The sequence below is a fragment of the Choristoneura fumiferana genome, chromosome 8 (assembly GCF_025370935.1).
Source record: "Choristoneura fumiferana chromosome 8, NRCan_CFum_1, whole genome shotgun sequence".
Classification (NCBI taxonomy): Eukaryota; Metazoa; Arthropoda; class Insecta; order Lepidoptera; family Tortricidae; genus Choristoneura; species Choristoneura fumiferana.
In genome coordinates this window covers 9,225,455-9,249,292 of record NC_133479.1, presented here as the reverse complement: position 1 = coordinate 9,249,292, position 23,838 = coordinate 9,225,455, and the positions used below count along the sequence as shown (strand labels likewise).

The following is a 23,838-nucleotide window of genomic DNA, read 5'->3' as shown; positions in this document are numbered from 1 at the left end:
CCGCGACCTTACGATAGCTATGTACACTATGCAACAAATGTGTGTGCTTGAGTCTAACATCTGCTAGCATCGTGAAAGGTTGTGTTGCTCTGAGGATGAACTCTGGTTGAGTTCGAAACTTGTTGGTCAGCGTAATGTGATGTTGGTGATAGTTGGTTTTGTATGTTCTTACAGTGTGGAGGTGGAGTACGTGAACACACATTTGTTAAATAGACGTAGGGACGTAGCTATCGTAAAGGTCGCGTGTGAGCAAAGTAATTGTAGTTCACTAAATATTCCTCGGTAACGCATTTAGGCAATCTGTCGACGGACGCTGTTCTTCAAATCAACCCCCTAAGTTTAGCTTGAATCTGATGTTGCACAGTGGTCAGTTGATCAATTTATGTTAGGTACCATCAGCCAAATATGTGGTCTACCACCCTAAAGTTGATAATCGTTTGCATGTCATAAAACAATAATGACAATAGACGTGTCTGTCAACTTGAAAGTTCGACTTTAGCGACATATTCGTTTGATAGGAGCTTGTTTAAAAATTTGATAGACCACTTATTTTGCTGATGGTACCTACTCACTTTCAGTCACTTTGCCCGTTTGTATCGTCGGGGTCACCAATGTGGTTTGGTAGCACATATTTTAAAAAACTACATTTAATACCTATTAAATAAATACACTATTATTTGACTTAAGCAAAATCTATTTCTAAGGTATTTTTACTATTGATTACAAGTTACGTTTTGGAAAGTGTTTTCAGCTTGCGAGCCGGCGAGCGAGAGACGTCAAGTCAAAAGCATCATGGCGGCCGCCCGCGCGTAGTGCGGTGCGGCTTCCGGCTAGGGATGAGCCGTGCCAACATTAGAGCTCGCCTACAATCGCCACAGTATCAATTTTTTATTACAACTATAACTTGTTATGGTACGTGTTTGACAACGGAATATTAAATTATCATGTCACGCAACGGGGTGTGCGCAGTTAATGGGATATTGGGGAAACATAATAAATGTGTGAAATTATTGTTCAATAGGCAATCTACTTTTATGGGAGTCGAACTAAAAGGGAAGGGAAAGAGCTAATAAGCTCTACTCATACCAAACTGTACAGTCGCCATCAGATATTTCGGAGCGGTCAAGGTGGTCAAAAATATCGGCACATGCACTCTATTATTAAAGTATTAGAGTTTGTTTCGATATTTTTGACCACCTTGGCCGCTCCGAAATATCTAATGGCGACTGTACGTATAGAGCATTAAAACCGCCTGTCTCCTTCAGTGTTTCCCCTTTACAATGTCGATTAAATTAAAGTACCGGGGCGACCGACCTTCGTTCTGGCTAAAACTCGACAAGTTGCGTTTTTCCAGACATAAGACCAAGCTAGATCGATCGTTCATCCGTAAAAAGCCCTACATACAGAATTTCATCGTAATCGTTAGAGCCGTTTCCGAGATCCCCGGAATATATTACAAATATACAAAAATTGCTCGTTTAAAGGTATAACATTAATTAAATTGCGAGCTCTAGCATGACCACACGCTCTGTAATTTTTGACCGACTTCTAAAAAAGGAAGAGGTTCTATGTTCGAGTGTACTCATGTATTTTTATTACTCGAAGACGGCTTGACCGATTTGAAATGTTCTTTTTTGTTTGAAAGGAAAGGACATACTTCAGAGGTTCCATTTTATCCGTAAGTATGGTCATTCATCGATTTTGCTAATGTAAAAGATACCACACTCCTGATCAATTTAGTCCCTGGAACGTCTAAATTAAAATGGTGCATTATTTTGTGTCCACCTGAAAGTGCGACGGCGATTGAAACATTTCACGGCCTTACCCTGCTGTTAAGTTTCAGGAAGCGAGAAGTGCTAAACAAAAAAAAAATAGCTATATCTGTTGGGCGCATGCGCGGATCTCGCCGCGCCCAGCTCCCGCGCGCTTGTCAACAATGGCGCGATGGCGGCAGTATCAGTGCAGCCGCGCAAGCCCGCACGCACGCCGCACGCACGGCACGGCCTATGTGATCTCATTCCCTATCACAACCCGATTTATGTGAGTCTATTTATATTTTTTAAGTATTTATTACAGTGCGTGCCTTCATCGTTTGAGATATTCTAAGAACTGCACGATTCTTTCATAACCGGGATAGACGCGCGATTAAATTGCAGATCTTCCCCTAATCAATTTTCTTTAATTATATCCGCGTTGATGCGAAATGGGATCAGGTTTTTATTTGATTCGTTATCTAAATGTAGATTACTTTTTATGATTTTAATGCTAGAATAAGTATTTCACCCCTTCTTTATTCCTGTTAGCAAAAACAAAGGAAGCGTTAGGGGATGAAATAAGCAACTCGGTGTTGGCATAACTACGCAAAACACCGGGCATCGCGGTCTTAACTTACGAATAAATATTGGGTAAAACATTATTATTTACATACACTTTTTAAATTAAAATTCAGACCATTATTGAGAAGTTACTTATTAACTCTATTACTTCGGCTGTTTTTTTTAAGTCTACAAATCAGATCATAGCAACGATCGAATGTTATAAAATGGTTATAAATAGAGAACGTGATTTAATACGTAATAATTTCAATATATCCTATAGATAAAACGTTATCATTATCAGCGTCACCAAACCGTCATTAATCTTGCAATTTATTGATAAGTTTAACGCTAGAGTACACTGTCACGGCGGTTGCACTTCACCAAACAACACTCAACTACAACAATATCTAATAAGTAGCTCTTACACAATAGAAGGGTAGGTACATAGTACCTAGATGCTTTGGTTGAGATACGTTGAACGATTGTCTTCTGTAATAGACCACAGCGATGGTTTCTCATAATATGGCCAATATAAACTTTAGCTGGGACAAACGTCACTACATTTCACGCACACTCCTCAATGATATTGTCTAGACAAGACATGTTAGGATAACTAAGTAGTAGTCTTATAGGTAAGGTTTGTATCGGAAAATTTGGAATCGACGCCAAACCTATGATATATATAGTGGGAAACCTTGATATTTCTAGTTCGCTATAACGATCCCCAGGCAATAGTATGATGTCATATGTGTTTGCCATTCAATATACGTGCGGAATATCCTATTGGCTTGAGCATACTTTGCTTGGTTTTGACGGCCTGTGCACTATTTAACCAGCTGTCGAGAATTGCACAGATTTACGTTTACATAACAGATTTCGTAGGTAGGTTTACCTTAATAATTTAGTTTAGGTTCATGATTGTTATTACTAGCTATTGCCCGAAACTCCATCTGCGAAAAATTGTTTTGTTACGTACTATTATCCCACGAAAACTATCTGGGATAAAAACTGTCCTATCTCCTTCTTTGGGTCTTAAACTATCTTCATTCGAAATTCCATTTAAATCGGTTCAGCGGTTTAAGTGTGTAGAAGAACTGACAGACAGACTTACTTTGGCATATATAATATTGGAACCAAAGAACAAGATTGTTTTTTTTGAAATTCTTTTTGTATTTTTTAATTCAATTCCAAATTTTTTGTTACTTTTACGGTCATCCCGTAAAACCCATATTGAAAATACAAACTGAAATATACTTAGATGCATAGAAAAACCAGAAAAATAAGACCAGTGCTGGGAATCGAACCCAGGTCCTCGGCATTCCGTGCCACGTGCTATTCCATTACACCACCACTGGACCCAGACTGGTCCAGTGGTGGTGTACTGGTCTTATTTTTCTGGTTTTTCTATGCATCTATATTTCAGTTTGTATTTTCGATACCAAAGAATAACCTTTGATATATATAAAATAATTTATACTTAGGTAATTTAATATCTTTCGTTACCTACTAAGTATTACTTCGATAAAAAGAACCAAATAATAATCTCTTTTGATAATATTATAGAAAAATAATATAAACTATACTTAGGTAATTTAAGTTTTTTTGCTCCTATCCATCTTCGTCTTAAGGGGTACAAGTGAACCAAAATAATGTTTACTCATACGTACCTTTACCGTACTAACATACCTACTAAGATAAATCTGTAAAAAATGCGGTCCTTACTAAAATCAAAAATATTAAAAACTAGTAAAAAAAGTATAAAACCAAGAATTAGCCACAACATAGCTGCATTTGATATGATTATTTATTTTTTTACCCGACTACCCGAAGGAGGGTTATGTTATTTTTCAAATGACTTGTGCAATAAAATAATTGAGTTATCTCTTCAACAACTGCACCTGACGCCCGCAATAATTTTCCGGATCACCAGTATATCTCTAAGCTGATACGAACAGAGAAAGTTTACGTAGAGCCGTAAGCTATAAACTCCGATATAGAAACCAGCAAGGCCGTTTACATTCTGTCGGCTTTTTCACACGATATTTTCACTTTCCAGATTTCCCTCCATTTTGATAGTGAAGTACCTACAAATCGTAAAATAATTGAATTGCAGCTTCGAAGGTGTCTACCGCGCTATTGTCCTACACCCGGCCTAAAGTGTCCTTAACCGAACACAGTTTTGTAATTAATCATTATTAAAATATGGCGTCACACCTTTAACATTACATTAGCATCAGGTAAGTAGGTAGGTATATTGTAAACTAGCTTGCAGCCGCGGCTTCGTTCCCCTGTCAGAACTCCCTATTTCGTGGGATTTCAGAAAAATCCTTTCTTTCTTATATTCTTGTCTACATCATAAATAATTTTGAGTAAGTACCATAATTAAGTAGAAAATATGAGATGGAAAGGTACAGTTATTCGACATTTTAATAACAGTGCAGAATATTATTATAATTATTATGATATCAGAAGTGACACGCGAATAGTTAGGTACTGAACTCGTTAAGCAAATATATCCGCAACCAAAAAAAAAAAATTCTGAAGATGGTAGGTAAAGAAACTTGATATGCATCTTGTCACTAGACACTAACGTAATTTAACGTATATAACGTAGTTTAACGTGTTTGCTAAGCTTACTTTGGGACTAGGTCAATTGGTGTGAATTGTCCCGTGATATTTATTTTATTTATTTATTTATATTCTATGGATATTTTTCTTTCGACCTTAGCAGTAACTCTTGCATACAGAATTATATCGTCTCTGTCAGTTTATTTATCCTTGTACGCAACTACGAGTATACAAAATAAACAACTAGTTATGTTTTTAACCTTGAATGACTTAAGTGATAAGTCACACTGGTTAAATACCTACCTAAATATTTTTGTTTTGAATATATTTTACGCTGAAATCGACTGTATGATACTAAACTAACACAAACTGAAACAATGGCGATGTGGAGGTCAAAAAGCTATATAGTTTAGGTTAGGTTTAGGTAGAGTTTGATAAGATCACTTCTAAGTGTTTCTGCTTACTGTGCATTTGTTAAAGAAAGTGCCCTTCACTGGGCCCTATTTCGGCAGTATGAGTCATGGTCGAAATAAATAGCGAATCGCTTGGGGTGACGTCAACCAGTTGAGTGGGTCACGCGTGGAGTAACATTATTATCATAAATAGATCTATGTTGTACTTGGTAGTAATGTTAAAGGATCCTGAGAACTAGACTACTTTTACTAAATAAAGAAATAATAAACTTACATCCTTTTTAGGGTTCCGGAGCCAAAATGGCAAAAACGGAACCCTATAGTTTCGCCATGTCTGTCTGTCTGTCCGTCCGTCCGCGGCTTTGCTCAGGGACTATCAATGCTAGAAAGCTGTAATTTTGCACGGATATATATGTAAACTATGCCGACAAAATGGTACAATAAAAAACTAAAAAAAAATTTTTTAAGACTACCTCCCATAGACTTAAAGTGGGGGTGATTTTTTTTTCTCATCCAACCCTATAGTGTGGGGTATCGTTGAATAGGTCTTTTAAAACCATTAGGGTTTGCTAAGACGATTTGTTTGCGAAATATTCAACTTTAAAGTGCAATTTTTCATTAATTTCCAGCGTCCCCCTCCCCCCCCCCTCTAAAATCTAAACCGATGGGTGGAAAAATTTGAAAAAATCAGGATGGTAGTAAGTATATCAAACTTTCAAGGAAAACTATAACGGTTAAGTTTGCTTGACAATTATTAGTAGTTTAAAAGTAAATAGTAGCCTAAGATATAAAATATACCTAAACTATGGAAGATTTCGTATAAAATACGAAATCCTTAGAAAAATATTACTTAATATTTTCGTAATGGCTACGGAATCCTATTTGGCCAGTTTTTTCGATTATTGGTCCACTGAAATGGTCACAAGTTTACAAGTTTACCCCACTTTACGTCTATGGCCTATTTACCCTAAAAAAAAATTTCCCTAGCATTTTGTCTGCGTAGTTGCTACATATATCCGTACAAAATTACAGCTTTCTAGCATTAATAGTCTCGGAGCAAAGCCGCGGACGGACAGACGGACATGGCGAAACTATAAAGGACCCGTTTTTGCCATTTTGGTTTGTGTCTGTATTTTTCTATTTTTGTTAATAAGTGGTAGTACTAGGTAGGTATGTCCAATCACCAATGGTCGTAGATGCAGTTGCACTGTTTACAGAGCCCTGCAATTAATAATTCGTCCGGCACGTAAGAACGAGCACGGTGCCGCGACCCGCGTCGAGAGCGATGGCCGGAATCGCATAAATATAGGCCGAGCCGAACTAGGTCGGAGAAGGTGCCACAGCTAATTTACCTCCCGTCACGCAAGCCTCATAATACGGAAGTTATGTACCTATAGCACCTCACTAGTTCCACTGTAAAATACAGACGCTGTAAAGAGCTGCTTTAAAAAGTTGACATACACACTTGACCTTCCATAGGTGCTAGAATAGGCTACGCAATGCGACATTTCTTTGAAAACTGAACAAAGAAACTTATAATCGGCAAAGCCTTGGCTTGGTAAGGTGCTACAAAGCAACCTTTAAACTTATTGAGTAGGTACCTATGCTTCGATTCTTTCTTTAAACTATCGTAGGCGGTGACAGTGGAAGTCAAGTAAACCATGTCTAGCTGAAACTACTGCCTTGTATTTGTACAAAGAAATTGCGAATAGCCAAGACATTTGTTCATTAGCTCAGACAAACTATAGGTACTTACTTATATGTAACAAACACTAGCCTGAATGGCATCGAGAAAAGTATGGTATGGCCGTGCCTTTGTTTTTGTTTTGCTCGACTTGGCGGGGGCACTGCCGTGCCCCCAGATTACTTCTTGAGGTCCTCACATTATACCTACAGTGGAATGGGCATTTAAGTAATAAGTAGGTACATACATTTATTGCATAAACTACGAGTGTGGATACAGAGTCGACATGTGGTACAAAGTATCAACAGGTACCCGTTTTGGGCACGTAAAGATTTGTTATCAGTGGACGCAAACAATTAATGTCTCAGCGTTAAATATGGTTATTTAGATCGTCACATTGTCATGACTCAACTGCCTACATAATGCCTTAATATGAACAAACAACTGTAGAGTTTACGGGTAGTCTCTACGCAGGTTGCAATAATACAATGCGTAAATGGGTTCTTGCTACCTTGATCTCTAAGGTCAGATCATTTAGTCTAGATTTTATAGCTATTAATAGGCAGTGCACCTACAGATCCTGTGGAGGTGTAATAGCATATTGTTACGGCCCCCGCGCGAGAATTAAGACCATTTGAACCTATGAATTTGTTTATGTTTCACGATGCCGAAATACAGTAGTTGATGTCATTTTCCGGTTTTACGAATAAAGTGTTCATAATTTTTGTGCTCATTGAATACACTATATTATGAGTTCATGCTAGTAGGTGTTCGCGGTACGTGTCTGAATATGGGTCAGCAGTAGCAGTTAGAGGTAGCAGCGTGGTATGGTACTTATGTGAAGTGCATTTCATGCCATGGTTTGATGGTTGTTTGGATTGAAGAAGTCAATGGATATCTACTTACCTAAAACGTACCAACCCAGTTATTTTTATTCTAAAATTCCTGGACATAATAAACATACAATGACAGACGTAATCCATACTAATATCATAAATGCGAAAGTGTGTGTGTTTGTATGTATGTTTGTCCGTCTTTCACGTCGAAACACAACACACGTTGGCATAGAGATAGTTTATGGGGAGAGTGATATAGGCTACTTTTTATCCCGAAAAAATGCACAGCTTCCAAGAGAACACCGCGCGATAACCGAATTCTATGCGGGCGAAGCCGCGGGCTAAAGCTAGTAAGATATATAGAAATGTTATCGTGTATCGATGTCGCCACTTTTTCGCTTCTCCTGCTGTCAATGTGCACACCGTTTTCTGTTTTCATAGGAATTAGGAGATTATAGTACCTACACTTATGAATCCTTTTTGACTCTGCGGTAACCCATTTTTTTGAGCATGCAGTTAACTTCGTTACAGAGTGAGCTGGGAAAATAAATAGGTGTATGGTTTTTAGCCTAACTACATGGGAGGCGTTTTTAGCTCGACATTTCTGTTCCTCGTTAGTTCTGTCGCGTACGGTGTTTCTTAGTAAGTACATTTGTTATAGGACTTATATGTATGAATTTATAAGGGTCGCCTGTCGAAATCGTTAAATACTGTGATAAAATACTAATAATGTGCATGGAGTACGTCACTCAAATCAGAACAAGAACAAATCGATCCTAAACAAAATCCTAGTTGTGAACAGATTTTCAGCTTTAGCAGACATTGTGTGCGCTTCTTAAATTAAGTTTGTGACCTACGGAAACTTGGCTAACGTGAGCATTATCAACAAGTTTGCATAACATTTCATAGACAAGGTCGGTGATGTAATTGCCGTTTTTAGCGGCTGCCGCAATCTACGACTCCGTTCGTATTGCGATGGGTAGATAGAAACAAAACCAAAGAACAAAACCGTTCGTTGGGTTGTAAGCATGACATCATCCCCGACCCGCGGTTTTTAATACATATTACCTTGACGTGGTAATGGTTTGTCTATCTCCTTTATGTTAGCAAAAATAAGTACATCCTTGCACTTTCTTGTAAAATAAAAACAGAATCGTGTTTTTATAGATAACGGCGGGTATTTTATCAGATATCAAACTCTACCTTCTAAAATAAAAACAAATGAAAAATTAACGAGTTCTGAACTCTTTGTTGGTTGGAAAGTATTTGTGATTCGGTGCGATTAGCTTAGTTTTAAGTTTACTTTGAGCTTGTGGTTTCATTTCGTTGTCGAGTTGTTTATCTCGTAACTGACTTTACAATGAGAAACTCATATAACTTTTGTTTTAGCGTTATAAAACTTGTCTCAAAAGTCTCATAAAATCTCGTGTCGAAGGTTACGAAAGATCTTTTATTTGCAAATATCTCGCATTCAATGGTTGTGTTAATAATTTTATTCTAGGTGCTACGAAATTGTAGAGCCTAAAATGATGTATAAATTTACTGGCCCAAAAAATCAAAAAAAAGAGGCCTATAAATCGATATAGTCTCACCTGTGGAAGACGTGTTTAGTTACTGTATATTTCAATTTTTATATGGCGCCAATTTTTAACAACTGGCCAAACGAAAGACTGCGTTATTCACTCGCTTTACTCTACCAGGTACTTACTTTTTACTGTCAATCGTCCCTTGATGACTCAAGAGCACCCGAATAACTCTACCATTCTTTTCCAGTGACAATGTCTGACGCAGCGAGCACCCCGGATGCCGTGGAGCAGGTGACGCAGGACGTGAAGGCCGTCAAGTTGGAGAACGGCGCGGCGCCCGGCGCGGCCAACGGAACCAAGCCGGAGGACAATGCCGTGTCGTTTAAGGTGACGGGAACCATTGTTCTGAGGGATAATAGACCGACATTGTGGGTCAACTGACCCTTGCTGTTTGTAAGAGAAAGTTAGTTGGCTAGGAAAAATTGTAGGGCGACACGCGGCGACTTGGGTTGGGGCGCATAGTTTATTTTATCTACATCCATATCATAACTTCCCTACAGTATGTTCAGAGACGGAGAAGCAAGTGGTAAGTGCAGGTGGTAGGACCTTGTGCAAGGTCCGCCCGGATTGCTACCACCATCTTGCTCGTTAATCTTGCGTGGAGAGTAAGACAGCCGGTGAAATTACTGGCAGTCGAGGTATCCCATCTTAGGCCTCTAGGTTCGCAACGCATCTGCAATACCCCTGGTGTTGCAGATGTTTATGGGCGGTGGTGATCTCTTACCATCAGGAGACCCACTTGCTCGTTTCCCATCCAGTCGATTAAAAAAAAGACCTTTGTTAAGAAACTTCGATCTGTGGTTGCATCTTGCTTGATGTTTACGTAAAGTGTCGGTAAACGACACTTTAATTACATTCTTTCCAACATCTTCTTAAAAAAATAATCATGTTTGGTTGCGATAATCGAATTAGTCGATTTGTAATTTCATTCAATAATAAAATTAACTAGATGAAAACCCGGCTTCGCTCGGGTAAAATGTAGACTCTTTTATCGAAAAATCTGACGTACCTATATTCCCAGCCTTAAATTATCACAAACACTTTAACGGCTAACCTACGTATCGGTATTTCACCAGTAGATATTTCTCCTAAATCTTATTTGCCCAAATAACTATGATGTCTTTGTCTCACAATCAAAGAAATTAGACCTAAAGGTCCCCATATACGGTACGATTCGTCTGTACGATCGATCTGATGAAAATCGACGAATCGTACCGTGTGCGGGGCTTTAAGAGGTCACAATGGACAGCGAAATGCAAACCTGTGACACCTGTGACACGTGATGACGTGACACTAACGCCACTGATGTGATGACTTTGACATGTTCACTTCGCAACGCCATTATATACTTAGTAATTTATTCAAGTTTATATTGAAAATACTCGATAATCCGAATTTTCCGCCTACAAGTTGTCGACTCGGATTGACTAATTTTTTACGCTGTTCAATTTGATGTGCATTTCGTTCGAGTCTACCGTAAACCGGTACGAAATTATTAATATAGATTGTTCTATTGGTTCCACAGAATAACAAGTTTTCCCTACAGTAGGCCGACGCCTTTGAAGTTGAGCGATACCGCAGCCTGTAGGTAGGTATAGGTATTTACGCAAGCAAGGAAGGGTTTTCACAAATTTAAAATTTGGAAGGTAGATGTCTTTTACGAATCGGTACATATTGGTTTTGCGAAATTATATAAAACAAAATGAATTAGGGTGGCATACTTACTAAGGGTAAGAAGTATCAAAATTATACAATTTTTGAAGTAAAAGCCTTTTTTTTCTACAAAATATACTTTCATAGATTAGTAACCGACAAAAACTTTAAGTTTCTAGACTTAACGAACTTAAATATTGAATTTAATTACATAAAAAATAAATAAGTATAATTATATAAGTAAATAGATGAAATCTTAGTTCCTTATTTATGCGAGATGATGATTTGCACGCACTCACACACAGTACATGACGTATGCACCATAATATTTTTTATTATAAATTAAAAAGTAAAAAAAACGCGATAGCCCTAGAAGACTTGTCCCAAGCTACTAAGAACGGCGAAGTATGCAGCTGGGGCTCCTCCCACCCGCGTCTCACCCCTCACGCCCCGCACGATTGCTCTGTCTAGACGTCTCCGTCGGATTACTGTAGGGAAACTTGTTATACTGTGATTGGTTCTATGCACTTTTTGAATAGAATCGATTTGAGAATCAAAATCGACTTAAGCCTAGATTGTTTGTGAATTAAAAAACATAACTGTCACTGTCAATCATACCATTTTTACCCGAAAATGCAGGTATATATATCCGTATATATTGCTTAGATATGTTGTAAAAAACAAAGTAGAAAACTTATGATATGCATGTTGATAAATGCGACTCTACATAATTAGGTTGTGTATCAATCACATAAATAACTATTATTACTATGTAGTAGCGCATAAATCATTAAATCCAGCAGTAGAATTAAAATTCCGGTATTTACTTTTTCTTTTCCCATGGAGATCTCCAAAAATTACTGCCGTGTTAGTTAAACTCGACTTAAACTAAATCCAATTATTGCTAAAAGCTGTGTCCAGAAACGCGACGCGGCCAGTACGCACACAGCTCACGCACGCACGCAGCACCTCGAAGATGTTCACAACAAAACTTTTTCTATTGATTCAACCAGCTCTTTTACAAAATCAGACGTCATCATCATCATCATCATGGGCACAGGCTTTCCTCTCACAATGAGTGCGGATTGGGAACTTCACACAAACCATTGAATTGCTTCACAGGGTTGTGCAGGTTTCCTCACGATGTATTCCTTCACCGTAAAGCTCGTGGTAAATTTCAAATGTAATTTCGCACATGAATTTAGAAAACTTCAGAGATGCGAGCCGGGGCTTGAACCCACAATCTTCTACTTTAGAGGCGAAAGGACGAACCACTAGGCCACCACGGCTTTTTTTTAATAACGACAACTTCTAATAACGAAAACTATACCTAATTACAGGACGCATTCAAGGCATTCTCGAAATTTGGCGATTCAAAATCAGACGGCAAACACATAACCTTGTCTCAGAGTGACAAATGGATGAAGCAAGCAAAGGTGATAGACGGGAAAAAAATAACTACCACAGACACCGCCATCCACTTCAAGAAGATGAAGCTAATGAAGCTGACAGCTGAGGACTACCAGAAGTTCCTTGAGGATTTAGCAAAGAGCAAGAAGGTCGAAGTGGACGATTTAAAGAAAAAGATGACCACTTGCGGCCAGCCTGGGCTAACCTCGCACGTAAGCATTCTCTTAGGAACTAAATCCTTCCGCTCCGCGACCACACGTGAATTGAATATATATTTATGTTTGTGATTATAACCTAGTGCAGTTAAATAACACTTTCAAATTAAATATATTAATTTACCTCGCTTCTCCGTTAAAAGTGCATCCGTTTTAGTGAGATTAAAAGGTAAATTAGTATAGTTCATTGTCATGGATCTCCGCAAGTAACGCCTGAATCAATCAATAACACTTGTCCCATTTATTGCTCAAATATGTACAGCAGTGCTTGTCTCAGGTTGAAATGAAAAATTCTGCTTCCAGGTAACGAAGTCACAAACGGCCGCGGCGGCAGTAGACCGCCTGACTGATGCTAGCAAATACACAGGCTCTCACAAACAACGGTTCGACGAAACTGGGAAAGGCAAAGGTATCGCCGGCAGGAAGGACTTAGTGGATGCAGCTGGTTACGTGAGCGGGTACCAGCACAAAGATACCTACGACAAGAGCCATTAGTTTATTAACCACTAAATTGTTATTTAAATGTTTCATAACGAATCTTACAATAATATTTCCACGTAACACTTTGTCCTGTCAGCAGCATAAAGCAGCAAAAATGTTCAAAAATATCTGAACACGCGTAAAAAAAGTATTTTATTCATTGTGCATGAATTATCTTGTGCTCGTGTTGGAAAATGATCTTAATCCTTTGACAATAGAATCGTGTTCACATGTTTTTGATTTTTTTTTTAAGCTTTGGTATCCAATGTTGACTGTACATTGCTGCTGTAAGTTTAACCTTTTTACGCATTCATTGATGGCGCTTCGTGTGTGTAGACTGTAGCGACAACATTCCTTTTAATTCAGTCTAGATTTTTAAATATTGAGAAAATAATACAAATCTTACAATACTATTTTTATGTGAGCATGATTGTAATTGTTATATTTTTGTGTATGATTTGATTGTACTTTCTGATGTCTAGTCGTAAGTAGATTTTAGATTCAATCGATCTACGTAATTTTATCAACTTTTGTTCTATAGGTACTCGAGAAAATACAGGCTGTCACATCAGTATCAGGTCGATTCACAAAAACTGGCACGCCTGAATCGAGCGAAAGTTGACATTACAGTGTGGTGTAGTGACATTACTTATTATTCAATTTATTCATGCTAGCTCTTCTGAAACGACCTATACCTGTCAGATACGTCGACCTATGCCTATGTCTGTAAGCTGTCACTCTCTAATATCAATATTTCGTCGGTGAGATTGTCAATTCCGTTGTATGTTTTTTTTTGATATATGGATTTTGGCAGTTAATTTAAAAGCCATATGTGCCAAAATCAATATATGAAAAAAATACACATAATTGGCAACCTCACCGACGATTTATTGCTTATTTTCTAAAATATACATACAGACATAGCTGCCAGGTAAAAAAAAACAAATAGCGGGAATGTGTACTGTACTCCATAATCAGCGGACAAATCACAGTGAAGCGCAAAACGTTAACTGCCTGCTTCTAAATATACATAACTTGGCAACAAATTTGAAAATCTTTTTTATTTTTTTAAATTACATCCTGTCTAAATTAACTGTAATTTGTCTGTGGTGTGGTGAATTACGGAAATTATGGTTTTATAAAGTTCACCAATAACAACCTTCAAAAATTTTGCGTGTATAGGGCATTTCATATCACCTGGCACAAATTAATTGAAGTACAGTCAGTGTCATATAGAAATACTTGGAAACAAAAAAATGGTTTACGGCGTATACATTTGGTGGATGTACTGAAAATTTGATTTCATTCGTTTAAACGAGACAGTGGTAATGAATATTTTGATGTTGGGAGACATTTTGGGGGTGTTGACTGTAGATGCGAAGCCGGTTATTAACGATTTTAACCAAAAAGTTAAAATGCATTTTTCATTTTTAACGGTTATTTAACCGCATTTTATGCTTATTACGGTTAAATTGCACCGCTAGCGCTAGATGCCGCTAGCGGCTTGAAATGTGTATCTGTAAAGGGCGGCCGCTGTGCTGTCATACTTTCTCGCTCATACATTCGCTCTGTCTATTCTATACTCGCACAGCGTGGTATGGACAACCAAAAAATAATCAGTCAGTAGTAAATAATCAGTCAGTCTAAAATGACATCTTTATCCTTCGGATACCGATTTTTCACTTCACCAAAGAGTTGACTACAGAATAAAAAAACATATTATTTACCCTTTTTCGTTGTCGTTTACCCGTGTGGTGTCGGGTTAGAATTACACCTCTCTATTTCTGCCGTGGATGTCGTAAGAGGCGACTGAGGATATAGGTTCAGGTATACCGTAGGCGAAAGGCTAGCAACCTGTCACTATTGTACCGTTTTTTGTCAAACCTAAAACCTAAAATTGCTAAAAGTAGCTCCGAAGCGGTAACGTTTCGTGTGCTCTGCCTACCTCATTTGGGAAGACAGGCGTGATGTTTGTGTGTGTGTTTTTCGTTGACGCAGTCTGATAGTTAACCGTTAATAACTGTATTTTATCGGTAGCTTACCATAAATTTGGTTAATTAACGGTAGCTTAGGGGGTTTTTACAACTATAGTAACTATAGTGTTGACTTAGTATCTATATAATGCTGACTGTACACATACTATCAATACTCACGTCATGAACGAGTTTGTCTTCATATCAGGTTTTAGTCTGGTTTGAAACACCAATAATTAGAACAGATGTGTTTAAATAGTATGCAATTTTATTTTGCCAGGTTAAGATTAAATTACCAATAATAAAACGCAAGGTAAGAATAAATTGTACCTATTATAATAATGATATACATATATCGTAATACAGATTATTTAATTTTAATACAGCGTTTTCTTTCACCAATTCCCAATCAGAAACAAAAAAATGATTTCCATATATACCATTTATTCGGCTTATAACTACAAATATATGTATAGCCTTAGCATTTTATGAAAATAGTTACAATTATATACGTTCGTGATTGGTTCAGTAACCGATTCGGCACCTCGAGCGCACAACTCGACGAGTTGGAGTTATTCTTAACAGAAAAACTAGTTCAAGTGATGGGAACTCTGCCGCAGAGCATTAATTACGTCGGCAACGAGAAATACTGGAACTATACTGTTGCTCCGCTCAACAAACCAATTAAAGCCTTTTTAATACGCTTTTATTACATTTATAACTAAGTAATAATGTTATCAAATCTTAGAAGTTGAAAGTTTTGTGTCAAAAACTTAAATTTACATTGAGTATTTTATTTGAGTTGACTTGCGTCTAGAGAAGATAAATTCTCTTTTTTGAAACATGGCAAGAAAGAGTGCCTTTATCAAATTAAGATCAAAGTTAAGTGTTATGTATTCATTTCTTGATATGCAACTGTTGGTGAATGCAAGACTGCGAACTTCGTGTACTTGGTGTGCCAAATCGTTTTGGAACTATGCACATAAATGATTCCTACAAAATAATTTTAAATGTTGAATACAAGTATGTCATAAGTCTAAATAAATTTAAATAAATTGTACAGAATGTTAAATGTTATCTATAACTAATGTATTAGTCAATAACACAAAGAATAAAAAAATATCAGCTAGCCTTTCTCTATCCTGATAATTTTAGTGGGTACTCAAATTATCAGGATAGAGTAACTGATAAGACATACAGAAAATATAAAAATTGTGTGAGTGTATTATTTATATTTATAATTTAGCAGATTATAATATACCAATTCGAAAGTAATGAAGAAGAAATCAAGAAAATAATATAGATGCTTAAATCATGAATCTAATTTGGTTCACCTATAGTTCACTTTCAGTGACAGTGATAAAATAATATGACTAGTGAAGTAATGAAGCTACAGTTTCTGCAGTGATAATAAATTCACAATATTCAATTATCACATGTTGGTAGAGCACAACAGGACACTATCCCGAAGTATACAACTTTATTGTTTTGGTGTCTACTTTAACATCGCAACCAGACAAATATTAACCTTTGAGTACTTTGATAGGTATACTACTTATTTCTTACAAAACATTATTATAGTCTGACACATTTACCACATAAGCTGAATGTAAGGCTAGACTGGTTATATCATTTAATATCAATATGCGCATAGTAAATAAAAACCGGCTGATTCAGTTTATAATAAGTTACATATGTACATAAACGTCTGACTCAAATATTACAAATCCTAATAATATGTAATTGAGATTATACAATTCATTAATCTAAATGATTCTACAATTTATACAGGCCGAATTATGAAAATGCATATGATATCTGTAAATAATAAGGAATATACAAGCTTTTTTTTAAATTGTTCAAATATATCTTTATTGTTTGACAAACCATGTTTTGGAAACATTTTTTACTAAAAAAAATGAAGATATGAATGTTTTAAATTGTCAATTAGACAGAGATCCGACATGTACTATGGCGTCATATGACACGATGACCATTTTTAGGGTTCCGTAGTCAACTAGGAACCCTTATAGTTTTGCCATGTCTGTCCGTCTGTCTGTCTGTTCGCGACTAAGCTCAGAGACCGTTAGTACTAGAAAGCTGTAATTTGGCATGACTATACATATCAGTCACGCCGACAGTGGTAAAATAAAACAATAAAAATATTTTTTTTAGGGTATCACCCATAGACGTAAAGTAGGGGTAATGTTTTTTTCTCGACTAACCCTATAGTGTGGGATATCGTTGGATAGGTCTTTTAAAACCATTGGGGGATTGCCAAGACGATTTATCGATTCAGTGATCTGTTTGCGAAATATTGTGCAAATTTTCATTAACCCCCCTTTTAAAATTTTAAGTGTTGGGTGAAAAAATAAAAATAAAACAGGATGGTAGTTGAAATAAAAAAAAGTATTTTAACAGTAAATAGCAGCCTAAGGTATAAAATATACCGAAACTAAACTTGGAAGATTTCGTGGATACGAAATCCTTAGAAAAATATTACTTGATTTTTTTCGTAATGGCCACGGAACCCTATTTTGTTCTTGTTCTTGGCGTCTTGGCCGGTTTATCTAGAAAAAGATGGAATGCAAACTTCATATACTCATCATTCGTTTTATTTTCCTTTGTATCGCAATAAAATATTTAAGAGAACATACACGTTTCATGCATATTCCTTATTGAATGCATAGACTAAGATGACTGAAATATAAAACATTTTTGGTTATTGGTGAACTTACTTTTATTGCTGGTGGTTTTACACTAAATTGCCAATAGTAATTTTGAAAGACTATGTAAACTTTTATGAAGATGTATCACATGTATTTTTATTTTTTTCTAAAACAATATTTTAGTCATCGCATCGCCAATGTTAGCCAACACATTTATATAGGTAATTAATCTCAATAATTGCTCTATTAATTCTTTTTTTAAACTATTAACAGATTTAGAAATTTTCTGTGCCTTTCATAGAGATTTCCTTTACGCGCATGAGACCAGTTAAAGTAGCATTTCAATAATAACACTCAAAGGCTATCATTAAGCGACCATAGACTCGAACTCATCGTCGTAAACAAATAATAAGAATGCTATATGGAATTAACAAATTCTTATAAAAAATCCTAGTAATAGGTTATCACAAATTCGTTTGCAAGCTTAGTGCAAGGTTTACATGGGGCCCTCGATGGTACTGACCTTCATAGCGAAGTAGTAAACGGCTCGACTGAAGAGTACGAAGGCGAGTAGGAAGGCTCCGACGTAGGCGACGTAGACGCCAGTGCCGTGGCTTTGAGCGGCGGCGAGCGTGCCGAGAGTGACGCCGAGCGCGATGGCCAGGAATATCACAGAGAGCACAGCGAAGATTGCGCCGCGGACACGCGCCATGCGCGGCCCGACCGATGACACTTTGCGGCAGTGGGGACACCGCACCGGAGCGTTCTTCAGCAGTTGATACTGAAAAATAATCAGTAAATTAGATCAGTGTGGTGCTAGTATCCCAGCGATTATAATTTTAAAATCTGTTCACGCAGAGCTGATAAAATCAGGGGTTAAATGCGCCGCACTAACTATTTTTAATTATGGTAATAGATAAAAATTTAAAGGAAAACAATACTTTTACCTTATTAAGGATAAAAAAAACAACAACTTTATTTTGCCAAATATGTGTGAAAAACACGGATTAGTATGGACTTTGAAAAAACTTCATAAATTAAGGACCTTATAACGCTGTTTTACTGTTAATATAATTAATTATCTTAACTCTTGATTATCTTTTAAACAGTAAGTTAGGCAACTAGTGTTTTAAAGAAATTAACTTTGTTTTTTTTTTAATTAAGAGAAGTTTCCCTGCCGGCCGCGCGGCCGCGTTAGGTATTCGTTTGGGATATATTGCTGTCTTTATCGCTCGTGACATAAGCGCTCGCAGCTGTCCCCCCCCCCATGCCTTCCGCAACGACGTCCATAATTTATATCGAGATAGCTGTAGGCTTTTCAAGATTTGGGCGGTTGAATTTTGGGTTTCGTTGTCCTCATATTATACGAAAAGTATAGCACAGAAATCCATTTCACAATCAACATATTCATTATATTTTCTATGCTTGTGGTTTTTTCGATTTTTGTAAAAATGCTTTATTAGTCCGTAATTCTCGTGCAAAGTTGACATCTTTTTTTTGTCGACTTTTGAGCTCCTGTAATTCTGATATTACACATTTATATGAAAATCTGAAAAACCACAGGCATAGATAATTATAATTACGTCTAGTCCATACTTACAAAATTTCATCTATTTCTGTTGACTAGTTTTCAAATGAGACCGGGACTACGTTTGTATGGAGAATGGAACGAAGAGACTTCTCTTAATGTATTCGCGTCGGTATGGGGGGCTGTAAGCCACACCGGAGAAGTATGGCATTACGTCTACATCTTTTTTTATCGACTATCGGAAAATACAATCATTTTTGTGGAACACTCGTTATTTATCCGACACGTTCGATTAACGCCCACGCGATTGGGCCGCCGGTACCAGCGCTATGACCATCATTTTCTTTATCGTCATTCCGTAATTAGACCCCTGACGAATCGCCATACTGGTAAAAATCATCTAATATTTTGTGTCACCATCTCCCGGTCTAAGTGTAGTCCGTTTAGTACGACTTCGCATTTAATAACCAATCGTTTTTAGCGGCATAAGTTTGGTTTAAAATGAGCCACCATGAAAGTACATCAGTTCGTTTAGAATGGCGTCTGGCTATTACGACGTAATATCACCGGTCCCTTGGCCGTCTTTGTAACCGGATTCTACTGTACTTCATTTACCTTTGTATTTATGTATAAGCACAATCCGCGAGGTCCCGGGGTGGGTTAATAGTTAAAAACGATTTTAGTCTGCACGCACTATAGGTAGATTCATTCACGGTGACGCTTGCCGTGGCTCTTATTACAATGACATTAATGGCTAATTTTGACAAAATCACGCGTCTTCGTATAATTTCCTCAAAGCATTCATAAATTTACAAAAATATAAACTTTTTTGATGACTTCAGAAGTATAACGTATTCAAAAGAGGTTGTAATCGTTTCACCCAGAATATGGGGGGACGGCTGCGAGCGCTTTGTCACGAGCGATAAAGACCGCAATATCCCAAAACGAATACCTAACGCGGCCGCGCGGCCGGCAGGGAAACTTCTCTTAAGCGACAGTTGCTATTCCAAAACGTTATCATAATATTTATCAACTCTGCAAACAAATTTGATTTTAGGATGTACCCAAAACCATGACCAATTGCCTCCCACAGTCATTAGTATTTATCAATAACGAAATATTAAAATTATGTCAAAAGGTTTGATAGTTTGACAGATCCATATTAACAAACTACTAACCTTTTACCTTGCTACTTCACAATAACAGAAGTGATTAAAGTTGTAGTTCGTTTATATCTGGGGCACAAAGTCTGGGGCTTTCACCACATGATTAGATTTACATTATATTTACTTTAATGTTTCTACTACAATGTAATATCCATATCCTTCTTTAGAGCATATTTTTTAGTCATATTCTATACATTTATAGATAGTTTGTAATGTATTTAAATCTAATGTTATTATGAAAGTAAGACTTTAGAGCCAAAGCTATTAGGTAATAAAGATCAATAGGGCAAACTGTGGAACTACTGAACCCTTTTTTTTAATACCTACTTTCATTTTTTTCCAACTACACTGCCCCAGTAACATAAGCTTTTAATCATGATAAAATGCAGTTACCACAGAATGCATACAAAGTTGCAGACAAGAACTAGTGACTTAATAGAAATACTTTCCTGGATCTACTATATTCTAGATTCACATAAGCAATATGGTTGAAGGCATGGGCAGATTTCTTTTGTTATCTCTAGTAGAGAGTTTTTGTAGATACACTTTGGCTCATTTGAAACTTTCGTATATTAATAACGTCTTTGCATAATCCATGTTCTTCCATTAAATAGATGCTGTAGCGCAAAATAAAGGCGGGAATCATTCTGGCTCACAAATGTGTAGCAAGTCATTAACAAAGGTCATCTTAAATAGAACTGTAGAAAGTAATTATTTCTACGAATAAATATTCTCTGGAAACGTAACTAAGCCCGAAAAACCATTCCGCGGAATGTCTACCGCGACGGGCGGGGCTTAAAATATCTACCGCGCGTCGCGCCAGTTCGGCCGTAAAACTTGAGTCGTGCAGTCGCTCCGTGGAAAATTTTGTGTTTGTGCTTGAATCAATTTAAAAAATATGCCGTCGTGTTGTGTGTAGATCTTTGCTAACCAATGGAGCACTATATTACTATGTATGCCACTCCAAGATTAACTAAACTAATAAAATATAGATTCTTTGTGATCTAAAATAAACAATTTTATTTTTATTTTATTAGTTAAATTACCAGGAATGTATCTTGGCAATGGGCGCACACCACTCTGCACATGCCCGGTAGAGTGGGCACAGGTGGAGTCACCGGCGAGGGGGCCAAGTTGATGATCCTCTTGCAGTCAGCTCGGGGGCAAGCAATGCGCTGCGATGAAGACTTGCAGATCAGCAGGCAATTGCATGGGCACCGCACATATTTCTTGCCTGGCGGAGCATTCCTTATTGGCTGTAAAACAAATAAGAACTTGATATTATCTAAGTAAAAAGTTAGAAAGTATAGACTCCTTATCTTTTTTTTTTTTTTCGGACGGACTGTTGCTGTTAGCCTCAGACGGCTTTTACAGCTTACCGGGGAGAGGGCGAGCAACCAGATGGGCTGCTCAGCAAGACTCCTTATCTTACAAATATTGCTACTAAGTGAATGACACATTGATAGAAATTTATTGAAATATTATGGTAGAAGATATTCATTCTATTATAAAGAGAGTTACAATTTGCCTATGATAAAACTAATATGAAGCCGTGGTGGCCTAGTGGTTTGACATATGGCCTCTCAAGCAGAGGATTGTGGGTTCAAACTGAGTTTTTCGAAATTCATGTGCGAAATTACATTTGTAATTTACCACAAGCTTTATGGTGAAGGTTAATATCGTGAGGAAACCTGTACAAACCAGCGAAGCAATTAAACGGTTTGTGTGAAGTTCCCAAACCGCACTGGGCCCGCGTGGGAACTATGGGCTAAGCCCTCTCATTCTGAGAGAAGGCCTGTGCCCAGCAGTGGGACATATATAGGATGAGATTATAAGGGCCTGTTTCACCTCTCATTAATAAATTTTATGATACATAAATGTAATGTCATCTCTGTTTATTCAGATAAAACAAATAGAGATAACATCACAGATATCTGTAACATAAAATGCATTAATGAGTATGAATTTTATAACCTATAGTCTATAAGTACTCATTACAGGCATGCCTTGTTCCATTTTTAATAACACATTATGCATCTAGACATTAACAGTAATGCAGTGTGGGTAAAAATATCAAATTAGACACTCACTGCTTAATAGGATCAAATAAAGAAGACCCACAATCTTCAGCAGTTACAGTTTATTTAGTAGGTTTTTAGGCCACTGCAAACAATCACAGCCAGAATCATGTTTTCAGATACCAATATATCTTTTAAGTAACTGTAAGAATCAGCTGACTTCAAAAAGTCAAACAGTGCATTGCTAATATTGCTATGTACGGTTAATGGTATAATTGAATCATAGTTTCCATTTGCAGCAGGCAGCTGCTGCTGACGTTGCATTTAAATATTGGATAAATGCAATTTACTAGCAATGGTTTTTTTGGACTATTCTTTCAGAAAAGCCCAAAATCAATGTTTTCCAGCTGATGACGATGAGATTAGCTGACTTTACAATTTTTGTAATTTCACAGGCTCTTTGCCTTACATAAAATCATAAACAGTGTTACAATGACTATCATACCGTGGCTTCGTTGCACATGACGCATTTCACGACGTGTTGTTCCCTCTTCCCCGATATATCGATCAAGGCCTGGCACACGCGACATGTTACCAACGGCATTCCCGCTTGTTGGTAAGGCGGAGGCAGCTCGTCGGGACCGATAGATGATATCGTGCTCACGACATTCACCTCCTCTTCTGTCAAGCAATTACCAACTTACGTCAGGTACAATAAATACGTAACCGCACTCAACCAACCGGCTCAACCAATAACAGGAATAGTAGTTGCACAATGTTCACAATTCAGGTAATCATTTATGCGATTCTATCGCCTCAAAATAAGCCGATTGCATTGTTTAGCAACAAAAAAACAAATAGGTTTTGGTTGAATCATCAGCTGTCAAAACAACAAAATCAAATCATCTGCTTACCGTCCCCTAGGAGGGGTTGATTTTCACTTTGCCCGTCACCCATTTTCTTCACTGTTAATTTAACAACACTGTTACGATCTAAACGTTACTAGTTATTCCAATATTTCAGAAGATCACCTACGATTCCTACAATTCAACAATGGAGAAATCAATTTTTTTTATTGGTTGGTTGGTGTTTGGTGTTGGTGTCAGTATTGCCAGTTGACACAAGGGACAGGGAAACGGGGTAAAACTCGTGTGGCCAGCGTGGCGGTGCTGGTGTATGTCAAAGAGAATATGACCACTAAAATACGTTATACGTTTATGTACGTAACTGCCTTTATTTAATAACATAATAATAATAATTTCTCAATACCGACTTCTAAAACAGGAGGAGGTTATCAATTTGGTTGTGTTTTTATTACGTT

The 23,838-nt window shown here is 37.2% G+C and overlaps 2 protein-coding genes across 2 annotated transcripts; one reads left to right on the top strand and one right to left on the bottom strand.

The window, feature by feature from the left end:
• The first annotated feature begins 1,931 nt into the window (after positions 1-1,931).
• On the top strand, positions 1,932-15,517 carry LOC141430373 (tubulin polymerization-promoting protein homolog). Its single transcript, XM_074091041.1, has 4 exons — positions 1,932-2,040; positions 9,593-9,732; positions 12,399-12,680; positions 12,987-15,517. Exons 2-4 carry the CDS (start codon positions 9,598-9,600, stop codon positions 13,176-13,178), a joined length of 609 nt encoding a protein of 202 aa, XP_073947142.1. The 5' UTR covers positions 1,932-2,040; positions 9,593-9,597; the 3' UTR covers positions 13,179-15,517.
• On the bottom strand, positions 15,451-23,641 carry LOC141430372 (type 2 phosphatidylinositol 4,5-bisphosphate 4-phosphatase). Its single transcript, XM_074091040.1, has 4 exons — positions 23,432-23,641; positions 23,023-23,198; positions 21,546-21,755; positions 15,451-18,586 (listed from the first exon to the last, which is right to left on the bottom strand). Exons 1-4 carry the CDS (start codon positions 23,472-23,474, stop codon positions 18,302-18,304), a joined length of 714 nt encoding a protein of 237 aa, XP_073947141.1. The 5' UTR covers positions 23,475-23,641; the 3' UTR covers positions 15,451-18,301.
• Between the last annotated feature and the right edge of the window lie 197 nt (positions 23,642-23,838).

Coding starts and splice junctions, on each gene's coding strand:
- LOC141430373 (XM_074091041.1), top strand. CDS start 9,598: ATGTCTGACGCAGCGAGCACCCCGGATGCCGTGGAGCAGGTGACGCAG. Junction 9,733..12,398: donor ACAATGCCGTGTCGTTTAAG/GTGACGGGAACC, acceptor ACCTAATTACAG/GACGCATTCAAGGCATTCTC. Junction 12,681..12,986: donor AGCCTGGGCTAACCTCGCAC/GTAAGCATTCTC, acceptor TTCTGCTTCCAG/GTAACGAAGTCACAAACGGC.
- LOC141430372 (XM_074091040.1), bottom strand. CDS start 23,474: ATGGGTGACGGGCAAAGTGAAAATCAACCCCTCCTAGGGGACG. Junction 23,199..23,431: donor TCAACCCCTCCTAGGGGACG/GTAAGCAGATGA, acceptor ATTGCTTGACAG/AAGAGGAGGTGAATGTCGTG. Junction 21,756..23,022: donor TCATGTGCAACGAAGCCACG/GTATGATAGTCA, acceptor TTTGTTTTACAG/CCAATAAGGAATGCTCCGCC.